Genomic DNA, 12,379 nt, shown 5'->3' with positions numbered 1-12,379 from the left:
AGTTTTCTCTGTAACTTTAAGCAAATCATTGCATCTCACTTCAAAAAGATGCAGGAATATATCAAAGTACCACTTCCTGCATGTTGACAATTTAAGGGGGACTCAATCTAGGCCTTTATCACCATCACTCTGATTGAGATCCTCTTTTTTTGCAGTGTGCAGTCTGATATTTCAGAATGTCATGCACTGCCTGGAAGTTTAACAAAAGTTCTTCTTTAAAGACTCCTCTGTCAGAAGAAAATTACTTTTCAAACACAGCAAAATATTAACATACAGAAAGGGAAATTTCTCAGACAGCTACAGTGTAATTTTTACATGAAGACTAGCATCAGACTACATCTACACTATGAGATATATTTAATTTTATTACAATCAATTTTGTAATGCTGGGTTCTCTTAACAGACAGGGCATCCAGAATAACAGGGAGCCCTGTCTGCTGGGCTTCCGGGTGCCTATTTTGTGCTTGCCTGCTCTGTTGACAGAACAGAGCACTCTTTCGATTGGCTTTTGTGCATGGCCACACTCCGTTGACAGAAGTTTTGTCGGAAAAATCTCTTCCGACAGTGACTTCTGTTGACAAAGTGCTGTAGAAGAACTGTAGCCTAGCAGTTTAGGCCAACTTAGGAATATTATACCAGCTAAAACTATCAGCACATCTGTGTCATCCAGAACTGTAAAGACAATAATATGTAGGTTCTCACTCATTTTCAAAGTAACATTTGAATTTTGATTCATACAAACCTCTCTAACATCTACAAGGTGGTCTGGTTGCAGAATAGGAACTCTCTTTCCTGTTGGCAACTTGTGATGTCCAACATTAAAAAAAGAAACTGGATTTTGGCTGGGTCTCCTCTGAACACCAGGAGAGTTGCTACTTCCTTGGGATGCAAGAGAGAAGCTGCGAGATTTCAGAGGAGGATTGTTCTAATGAATAAAAAAGAAAACAATTTTTAAAAGTCTAAAATGCCTAATATCCAGCAAATATTTCATCAGGCACATAAATCAGAAAATAAATTCAAGAATTAAACAACATGAAGGCAGGCAAGGTAGCTTAACTCATTGTTTTTTGGCTACTCTGGCAATTTATGTGCATGAGTATTAAGTGACAAAATTTGTGTTCCTTTGAGCTATTTCCTGATAGTCTTGCTACACTGCCTAGTCAGCTTGTGTTTGCTTACATGCAACCCAGGAATTGAGATGAAACACATTTATCACATTCTATGATTAGGAAAGAGGTTCTTCCAATCAAGTTTGAGCACCGTAGGAAGACTGATGTGCAAACTGCGCAGGGTTTAATGGAGAAGAATTTCATTTAAACCATTTGGAAGACAAAGTGAAATACAATACAAGGTCTACACTAGACCTTAAAGTCAATTGTAGAGACACAATTCTACCTGAGGCATGGGTGGCCAATGGGTGGCCTGCAGCAGTGGCACCATTTTACCCAAGCCGGCAAAGTGAGTGTGGGGTGTAGTCAGGCTGGGGGAGTAGCCCCTTGTGGCTCCAGACGCTGCCGTGGCTGAAATAATGGAAGTAAATGTAATTGGTTTAACGGCTGGCAGGGCAGTGGCAATGACGCAACCACTAAACCAATTACATTCAGTTCCATTATTTCAGCATGGCAGGGCAGGGAGCCGCCTACTCTGCAGGTGGGGGAAGTGAGCAGGAGAGACGGAGTACGGGTGGCCAAGTCTGCCCTTGCTGGAGCCACACAGCCGTGCTGAGGAGGCAGCTGTAGCTGTGGAAGAGCAGCAGCAATGCACGGAGCTCATTCTCTGAGGCAGGTTAATCCTGAGGATGGGGTGGGGGTGCAATCTGGGGCTGAGAGGGGTCAATCCTGGAGATGGGTGGGGACAGTTTGGGGCTTAGAGAGGTTAAGCCTGGGGACGGGGCGAGCAGGTCTGTGGCTGAGAGGGGTTAAGCCTGGGGATGGGTTCGGAGCTGATGTGGGGGTTAAGCCTGGGGATGGGTTCAGAGCTGATGTGGGGATTATTTTGCGTTTGGCCTCCAAAACATGTAAAAACTTGCCATGTAGCCCATGATGCAAAAAGATTGGCCACTGCTGAGCTAAGGCAACCACATAGCTAGAATCAACTTACCTACGATCAACTTACCTGGCCATCCTCACACAGGGAGGTCGATGGGAGAAACGTTCCCAATGACCTCCCTTACTCCTCGCGATATTGAGGAGTGTAGGGGTCGACTTTCAACCCAATAGTTCGATTTCATGTGTCCTTACTTGGAGCACAAAATCAAACCCTGGAAGATCGACCCTGACCGGGCCAATCTGCCATTTAGTGAAGACATACCCCTCAGGCTTACAGCACTGCGACACTTAATGAAGATACTACCTATCATGAGAGGAAAGTTTCTACCACTGGCACAGGAACTCGTCCTTCCTGAGCTATGTTGATGAGAGAATACCCTGCACTGTCTACACTAGGAGATAGTTATATCGACCCATGTCACTCAGGGGTGTGGATTTCATACCACAATTAAAATGACATAAGCCTGTACTGTAGATTGGGCTTAGAGTCTCAATGATAGAAGAGTCAGAGCCAGTCACAAAGGGTTAATCCTGTTTTACAAGAACTTCAGCAAGTATTGTTTGTTTGTTTTTTCCAGATTTTAAGTTAAATGAACCAAAACTTGAGGAATATACTTCTATAACATACAGCATACACTAGAGCAACAAACTGTGGAAAATGGTTTGTGATAGGAGTTAACAGGCCATAACAGTCTTCAGCTTGCTAGAAACTTCCAGGAACATAGATTTATGGAGGCAGCTTTTTTAAACAAATATAATTCAGGGAATTAAATTGACACAAACATATTTTCCTTTTAAAACAAGCCAAGCAAAAAAAAAAAATTAAATTACAACTTGAAGTCTGAGCCTCACTTCAAAACAAGCTCTACAAAAAAAGAAATTTAGCACAAAAAGCTTAATTCTGTATAGCCACACTCCATCATTTTAAATATTTAAAAGATGCCCAAAACTTTAGTAGAAATGTACTGTGGGAGCAAATACAAAAACAGCCTTAAGTACAATAATTTGGTGGAACCGACTTCTTGTGTTACAAGAGAACAGTCACCCTTGCTGCAGAGCAAGACAACCTTGTTAAATAAAAGAACATGAACTCCCACAAACTTTTTCACCTTGATGAATGTCTGCATTGTATAACTGCTATAAATTAACTCCTGGAGTCTTATTACCTCACCCTCGGTGCACACAGGGTCATACCTTTAAATCGGACCTGCTAGAATTAGGAATGGCATGATACAGTGAACAATACCTTTTCATTAGATGTCTACTATGCTATCTGCCAACTATCCAGGAGGTCGATACAACCACTTTATAAAGAATTACTTTACAAAACTTGAAAAAAAAATACAAAACAAAAAATAGGCTACATCTACCCTACAGAGATCTTTTGAAAGAAGCCCTTCCAGAAGATCTCGTCCGAAAGAACTTCTTTCAAAAGACTGTGTCCACACACAAAAAAGCAGCTCAAAAGAGTGATCTGCTCTGTCGAAAGAGAGCGTCTACACAGGCCCTGCTCTTTTGAAAGTACAGGCCAGGGATCAAAAAAAATTAAAAAAAACAGGCCCCACGAAGACTGCTCTTTCAAAAAAAAAAAAAAAAAAGGCCTGTAGAGCATCTACACACGCTTTCTTTCAAAAGCTTTTGAAAGGGGCTCTTTCTGAAACAGGAAAGGAAGAGCGCTTTCCAAAGGGGTGCCACATTCTTCTGATTTACTTTTGAAAACGCTTTGTGTGTGTATAAGCTCTGTGAGACCTTTTGAAAGAGCCCTCTTCTTTTGAAAAATCTTTGGAAAGAACTTGCTAGTACAGACACAGACTTCTAGAAATTCCTTAAGATTAAAATATTGTTTTTAAAAATCACTGAAAATTGAACAACAGATTTATAGCATGTGGCTAGAACACTTTTAGTATACATTTGAGGTTCTGACACATAACATTAGCTCAAGTCTCTAAACTTCAGGTTTCATACTAAATGTACCTAGCATAAGAAACCAAGGAAGGAGAAATTAAGCTCCAACCACTGATCCTATTATGCCCCTTTCCTCAGGGCTTGTGGGGCTAAACCACAAAAAATAGAAGCAAACAACTGAAAAACATTCTGCTTTAAAAATCCCTCTTTCTGTTCTAGCAGCCACATGACAGCTACAACTTGTTAACCCTTCACAGGCTGCAGTGTCGTCATCATTTCATAGTGCAAGCACCGTACTGCGTATTTTAGGAAGAGACCATTTCTATAAGTGACCAATTCAAGTGTATTCAGCCACACTGCCATGTTTCCTCTTTAGGTGTTAAGAACTTTTCAGATTTCTCCCCTAGACTTTTCAGGCTCATGGATGAATAGAATATATCAATTTTCAATTATTTTTACCAGACCAATGAGAAATGTGAATATTTTCTCACACGTTTTTATTCAAACACAACTTATCATGCAGTACCTTTCCAATTGCTTCCGTGTGATGTTGCGTGCATATTTGGAGTCTACTAACCCAATGCTGCCGTTCTTTAGCATCGGTGGCTGATAAAAAGCAAACAAAAAATTCACGTAAAAACAAAAAACTGAAGTATAGGCAAGAGTACAGAGTTTTCCTTATTCCTTTAAATTAATACTAATGTGGTACAGATTGAATCTGTCTAACCTGGAACTCTCTCATCTGGCAACATCCATAATCTGGCCTTATTTCAGTTAGCCGACAGACCACTTATCATGGGCGTGGCCAAGCTTCCCAAGGGCCCATAAAGTTTGTTTACAGTCACCAGTCCTAGCTCTCAGTGTTCAGTGCTGTTCTTTAGCTGACATTTTCCCCAAATGTCTTCTAAGAGCCCAGTAAGCACAGGAAGTGTGGTAATGCTGCTAGACAATATTGACCTTCCGTGGTCCAGCAAATTCTCTCGTCTGGCACTGGTCAGGTCCTGAGGGTGCCAGATTAGAGAGGTTCAAGCTGTACTTTGATACAGGAGACTTTTTCTTTCCTCTAGGTAAAGAGAGAAACCAAATACAATAAACACTTTCATATCCAGCGGCCCAAGGACTGGGGGGTTGCCGGATACGCAAATATTCTGGTTATTGGATAGGCACAGGCAGGAGTCAGTGCCCGGCCACCCTATAACAACGCTCAGCTTCCCCCTCCCACTCCTGCTCAACTGCTGCCCCTAGCTTGTTGGTGAAGGCAGTGTGGAGCTGCTTGAAGATGGCGACAGGGGGCTCACGATGCAGGGAGCCACTCTGGGCAGCAACACCTGGTGGGAGAGCGGAGGAGCCCACCAGCTGCACACAGGCAGTGCAGAAGGACGCAGGGCAGATGCTGAGAGGGCTGCCCCAGTGAGGTGGAGCATTGCTCCCTAATTCACAAACCCCAAACAGAATAACGCTTTTCCACACTCCTGCCTGATGTCCACTGCATAGTGCTTCAGTTGTGAGTTATGCCGTTTATTTGACTGTGCCAGTTACTCAAATACTGCATTAAAAAGTCTACAATAAAACTACTTACAGTGCATGGAACCTATACTGAATCCTAGCTACACTGTCCTTCAGAAGAAATGCACAATTTCCTCTTTGGTAAATCTAAACATGACACAAGGAAACATACGCAGGTCAAGAAGAACGCAATGAAGAATCTCAAGGGAAAAGGAACAAAAAGACACTAGCCCACATTTATATTGAAGTCTTTGCCATGGCTCTAGATTAAAATACCTATACAGCAGTTGTTCCCAACTACTGGTTTGAGTATCGATATGGATACTTAAAGTTTTTCCCCACTGGAATTATTGGTCAGCTATCTTCCCATCCACAACCAAATTTTAAAAGTGACAAGTCTAAAATTAAAGACTGGGATGAACCATGCCAAACTAAAGAAGCAGTGCAACATTGTTAGCTACTGTAAGTTATGCAATACAGAAATACAGAACTTAAGGGACTGCCTATGGAGGTTACTCCCCACAGAGAATTTACAGTCTTGGAAAAATCACCATTCTTAAATATTGGGGCCACATGCAGTAAAAGGACATTATACTCTCTCTGTGTGCAGTTTTGTTAATCTGTTTCTAAAGCAGACAAAAAGTCAACCAAATGCAGAACTACAACCAAGTGTAAGATGCAGGAGTGTCCTCTGGTGGAAAATCTTCCGCCCAAGAACTTAAGTCATACCTCTTAGTTTATACTGCTCTCCACTAGCAGCATTAACAGTGAAGGTATGAGAGTCTTCATCACTGGGTGAAATTACAGCTCCAGCCAGCTGCAAGGTACCTCGGGGTTTCTGGTTTCTAGACTGCTCATTCACAAAGTACTCCAGTAGGCCAGCTTCATTGTTTAAAACAAAAAATCTGTGATTGTGATAAAAAGTCCATTTATAAAAATAAAACTAAATGTGAATCTTTGTAACATAATCAATCACCACCCAACCACATAAGTTTGGAGACCATTAGTTTTAATGGGACCTTGAGACACCAAATGGATTTATGCCAATGCCACAATTTGCCAGCAGAACTTCATATATACTAACTGCGGCTTAAAATTGCACAAGATTAGAGTCATACAAAGATTTTTTTCTTTAAAGATTACTGCTTTGCATGGTGTATGTGAACTGTCAGTAGGTCAATTAAAAGTACATTTATGATACTTCAGGAATTCAGTCTTCGAAGACTTGGTCTGGGACACAACAAAACGAGCCACAATGTTAAGGAAGTGCAATTTGTGTCACTGGACCTATGCTAGTTAGAAGTAGGCACATCTAAGGAACTTGTACAGTACACAATAGAAGGTATTTCAAGAGGCATCCTTAGCTAAACTCTCTGCCGCTACTGTTGTGCGACATGCTGCATTAGACAGCTTGTGTCTCCAACTGCAAATGCTATTACAGTGTCATATAAAGTTTGAGAAAGTATTGCTTAATAGACCCCTCACACTCATATCACAACGAAAGGTCACTTAAATTCATAGTAGTCCTTCTCTGCTTTTTATTCATCGCTTAGTCATGTACTAGAAGAAAATATTTATCCTAAAATGAGTGTAGCATTATCTACTTGCTGGTTTAATCCACATTAAAACTGAAAATTACATATATTTTTCCCCACTATTTTAAATGTTTTCAAGGAAAAAAAATGCTGGAAAAAGTATTGATTTAGACAACACTAATTTTGTTAAAAAATGCACTAGCAAAATTCAGACTTACCGATATTGCCAGCCAGTGACAAGATTGGTATATTTCATTAAATACCCACAAATATTCTCCATGTGATCACTGTTAAAAAAACAAGACAAAAAACTGTCAGATAAAAATCAAACAAACAATTACATCATCTACTTCTTAGGGATTTAGAGCTTCAGTGACGCAATCTGATATTCACTTTCAACAACCCATTCAAAATTTATTTTAAAAAGAACTTTCTGAATTTGATTTTGCAGGCTTACTGCAGAATAAATATATTTTAAGCAAACTTACTGGATTATAGCTAAAACTAAAGAATGAAATTTTTCAATATGATAGATACTTTTGGACACATTTACAATGCTTCAACATCATAGCAGTCAATATTCTATTTTGACTCCTGTCTACCACTCCTCTTCTCTCAAGGGGTAGTTTTGACTTTCTACATAAAATTAATTTTCACCACCTTAAGACCCTTATTCATCTCAGTAATTGAAAAGAGATCCCATCATCAGGCACTATTAACTAAATAAACTTCTGTTTACATTGTATTTCCGGAACCATCAGCTACACTGAAACTCAATATTGCAAATTGAAAAGATACTCTGAGAAATCCAAACTATAGTTTCAAATCACATTAAAAAATACTTTAAAACAGTACTTTTTTTTGCTGGTTTAAAAAAAAATAAAATAAAGAGGAGCTTGTACTCAGCCAGCTCCCTGTCCTCAGCCCCATCCAATCCTGCAGCTGGGGCTACTGAGGTACCGGTTCTCTGTACCAGTAAATACTGGTACAAAAACCACTGCTTTAAAACATTACGACTTGATTTGTTTTATAATAATTTGGTACAAAAAATGAACAAAACTTCTCGTCTGGAGCTCAGTTTGGTTTATTTTGGTTTTCATCAGGAAGGATGATGGTGCTTGGATGCCTACAACAGCGAATGCTGTACAAAAGGAGGTAGGTTCAGAAATTGAAATGGGAAAAAAAAACAAGTAACCAGGGACGGATTAAATGCATCCTAGAGAACTCAAAAGAGCTGACTGAGATGCTATCATCTTTGAAGTCATGGAAGACAAGAAAGATTCCAGATGATTAGAAAAGGGCAAATATAGTACTCATCTATAAAAAGGGAAATAAGGACAACCTAGAAAACTACAGACAAGTCAGTTTAACTCCTATGCCAGAAAAGAAAATGGAACAAAATAAAGAATCCATCTGCAAGATAATAAGGAGTTAAGTAACAGCATGGCTTTGTCAAGAACAAATCATTTCAAACCAACCTGAACACTTTCTTTAATAGGATAACAAGCTTTGTGGATAAGGGGAAAGTGGTAAACCTGGACTTTAGTAAAGCATTTTATACAGTAACAACCAACTAGGGAATTACAACGTAGCTGGAGCTACTATGAAGTTGATGTATAACTGGCTAGACAACTGATATCTAAATAATGGGACAGAGAATGCACTTTGAGTTTGCAGACGATGCCAAGATGGGAAGGGCTGCAAGTGCTTTGACAGATAGGATTATAATTCAAAATGACCAGGGCAAACTGAAGAAATAGTCTGGTAAAGAGGATGAAATTCAATAAGGACAAATACAAAGTACTCCACTTAGGAAAGAATAATGAGTTTCACACATACAAAATGAGAAGCGACCATCTAGAAAGGAGTACTTCAATTGCAGCATGGGAGGTTTAGGTTGGACATTAGGAAAAACTTCTTGTCATGGTCATTAAGCGCTGGAATAAATTGCCTAGGGAGGTTGTGGAATTTCCACCATGGGAGATATTACATGGTGTTTGGTCATACCATGCAGGGGACTGGACAGTTCCAGTATTCTGTGATTATCTCCCCTTGAAGACAGACATTCAGAGCCAGACAGTACTTAATATTGAGCTCCAGGTACAGATTTATTAGTACACATTTTCAATTAATAATATGTGTCAGATCAGTCAATTAGTCTGAATGTTCTGGTTAGAGGCTATCTTCTTACAAGACCAGCTCAGTCACATTATAGCAGTTCCTGGAGGTCCCACTTTCCTAGACACTACACGCACATAGTAAAAAACAGTCACTCGCCAGAAAATGTTACAATGCAAACAGACAAGACGAGGGGTGGAAGAAGCTCTCAACGTTTCTATGCCACAATCCCCCCTTGTAAGAGTCAGTGACTTGCCTACCATCACAGAGGAAACACATAGCAGAAACAGAAATTGAACCCTGGTCTAAAGAGACTGATATCATTAGCTGTAATGACAATTATGTACTTTTATAGAGAATTAAAGAAAATTCTCTATATTTTCTTCACAGTAAAACCTCAAATTAAATCTCACACCTTTGTCTTATTATAGTGGTTGATGGTTCTTACATTTCACAAGATTTAGTACATATGGGAACGCCTAGGGTAACTTCAAATAAATCAGTTTCTCATCTTTACTAAAAATAATATATGCTGGCAGAATATGGTAACTGAAGCTAAGGAATTGTTGTAAAATCTATACATTAACAAAGACTGCTAGAGTCACCAAATATCCAGCCCAATGGAAAATCTTTGTATGCTCAAATAAATCCATTGTGTATAGTCTGTTTACAAAAGATTTCACTAACATAACCATGTTAAACTGCTTACATGTGTGAAATTATGAATTATTAAAACATTATGCCAAAATTATATCAAATTAAATCTGAAAGTATTTTTTATGAAATACCTCATAGGACAATCCAAAGTAACATGCTAATTTATCCCAGGAAGAGGTCTTGCTGATTGTCATTATGAGGTATTCAAAAAGCTTATTAACTACCCTAATTTTTGTTTGCAAATGAAATCAAAACAAGTGGCACCAATTCTTTTACTCATTTATAGTACAGGTTGAACCCCTCTAACCCGGCACCCTCGAGAACTGACCGGTGCTAACTGAGAGGATTTGCCAGACCACAGGGGATCAATATTGTCTACCAGCATTACCACACTTCCCCTGCCTACTGCGTCTTAGAACGGTGTTTCTCAACCAGTGGTATGAGTATCCTTGGGGACAAACCAAGGTCTTCCACGAGGTACATCAACTCATTGAGATATTTGCCTAGTTTTACAACAGGCTACATAAAAAATAGGACAAGCTAATGTAAAGTCAGTACAATCTAAAAGTTCATTCAGACAATGACTTGTTTCTACTACTTCATATGCCTTACACTGAAATGTCAGATCAATATTTCTATTCTAATTCATTTATTTGATAACACGGGAGGAAGTTGGCAAGTTTTCAGTAGCAGTCTTCTGTGATATTTTTCAACATTTTTGTGAACAGTTTTTAAGTGAGGTGTAACTTGGAGGTGTGCAAAACAAATCTGACTCCTAAAAAGTGTACAGAAATCTGGAAAGGTTGAATGGCACTTGTTTCAAGACCTCAGATTACTTTAGGACTATGTTTATCAACCAGTGGTCACGCGTATCCTTAGGGGTATGCTGCAGAAGTCTGGGGGTACATTTTTTAAAGGGGTAATTTATAAAGAAAGGTTGAGAAATACTGTCTTAGAAGACCTTTGGGGTCAATTACAATGAAGTAACAGCACAGAACACTGAGAGCCAGGACTTGTGGCTGTAAGCAAACTTTACAGGGCCACAGGAAACTTGAACACACCTATGACAAGTGGTCATCCGAGTAACTAAAATCATGCCAGATTATGGAGTTTGCTGGATGACAGGGGTCCGGATTAGAGTGGTTAAACTTGTACATAAAAACAGGCATGTTTGACGTATAAAACTAAAAAAAAAAGGGGAGGCAATTACATTTTGTGTAGCAACTGCTTTGTGACCTATATAACTTAAGCGGATATCATAAAATGTGGTCATACAGCAATACAAAACTAGGTCTACACAGGGCTGAGGAGATGTTACTAGTTTATCACATAATCTCTGCTAAAAGCTTCCTGATTTTGCTAGTGCAGATCGGCAATTAGCTGTAGCACACACAAAAATGTAGGAACTGTGTTGGATGACATGTAGGACTGCAACTTTTAAGAAATGTGACAAGCTGTTTTTCCTCTTTGCCTACCTCTATCATAGTGCTTTCCTGTTAAAACTGTGCACACAGGGCACGTAAGACTGACAAAACAAACGACTGAAACATTCATCTTAGAACATGAGAAAGAATTCCTCGACAATATTGAAGTCTACTACCATTTCACATGTCAAAAAGTATTCTACAGAAATCCAGTGACTGGTTCTTTCCCCAGCTCCTCAGTTCTGCACAAAAACATGTTGTTTAAGCCTCCTCTTCATTAGAGAAGTGCATCCCAGCAACTTACACAAAAGGTGTAACAGAATCAATGCAAGTTGCAACAAGGGAGTGATACATTAGCTCCAGCCTGTTTCAAACAGTGCACCATGTCCGCACACAGTTATGCCTTTAGATATCTTACAGCACCTGAGTTGTCCCCGCACAAGACAATTCCACTAGCTTCTTGGACCTAGTTAATAACCTCCATGGTATATGTTTATTAAAAACTTCCTATTTTTGTTTGTTTCAGAGATGTTTTGAATGGCTCTGTCCTACACCTGAGGACTTATATGAGTTACAAGGCATAGGGGGCTATGCCATACTTCACCATGGCCTTCCTGTGTCAGGGTAGAGACAGCGAGCAACTCCTTTCCGCACCAGTTGGGGGTCTGAAGGGCTGGTATACAGGACAAGTTCCACTGTTCTTGGGTGATCCAACTTGAGGATCTTCTCTCTCTCTCTCTCTCTCTCTCTCTCTCTGTGTATTTTCATTTATTTAATACGTTCAAATTTAAAACTTAAGTTTCTCCTATTCTTTCACAGCTGCAACAATTCCATTCATAAGGGTTTTCTTCTAAGAGGGAAAGATGGGCACATTCTAGGTCTGGAACAAGACATCTTTTTGGGTGCCTCATACTGGCCTGTAGTAATATGCTCATCTTCCCTTCCTCAGGTAATACAGTAAAGCAGTGTTTCTTAAATTACGGTCTGCAGAACACAGGTATTCTGTGGATAACTCACAGGTGCGCCGCGAGCATCTGACACTTTTTTGATATAATACACCGATGGTATGTATTTTCTATTATTAAAACCAAATACAATGTTACTTCTTCATTGCTATGATACCTGATTAAATTACTTCATTTTGTATTTTCTGTTTATGTAGCTTTTTTTTTGATAATTTTTGAAG

At 39.5% G+C, this 12,379-nt stretch overlaps 1 protein-coding gene across 1 annotated transcript in view; it reads right to left on the bottom strand.

Annotated features, from left to right (window-relative positions):
* OSBPL11 (oxysterol binding protein like 11) overlaps window positions 1-12,379 on the bottom strand; it is a 57,847-nt gene that overhangs the window by 29,451 nt on the left and 16,017 nt on the right. Inside the window, exons 2-5 of the mRNA XM_075000892.1 lie at window positions 7,213-7,281; window positions 6,189-6,364; window positions 4,480-4,559; window positions 743-925 (exon numbers count right to left, since the gene is read on the bottom strand). Of these exons, the coding sequence (XP_074856993.1) occupies window positions 743-925; window positions 4,480-4,559; window positions 6,189-6,364; window positions 7,213-7,281 (508 nt within the window). The remainder of the gene's footprint in view (window positions 1-742; window positions 926-4,479; window positions 4,560-6,188; window positions 6,365-7,212; window positions 7,282-12,379) is intronic.

Source organism: Carettochelys insculpta, chromosome 8 (assembly GCF_033958435.1).
Source record: "Carettochelys insculpta isolate YL-2023 chromosome 8, ASM3395843v1, whole genome shotgun sequence".
NCBI lineage: Eukaryota > Metazoa > Chordata > Testudines > Carettochelyidae > Carettochelys > Carettochelys insculpta.
Note: the sequence above shows the minus strand (reverse complement) of the source record. Positions and strands in the feature narration are given on the sequence as shown.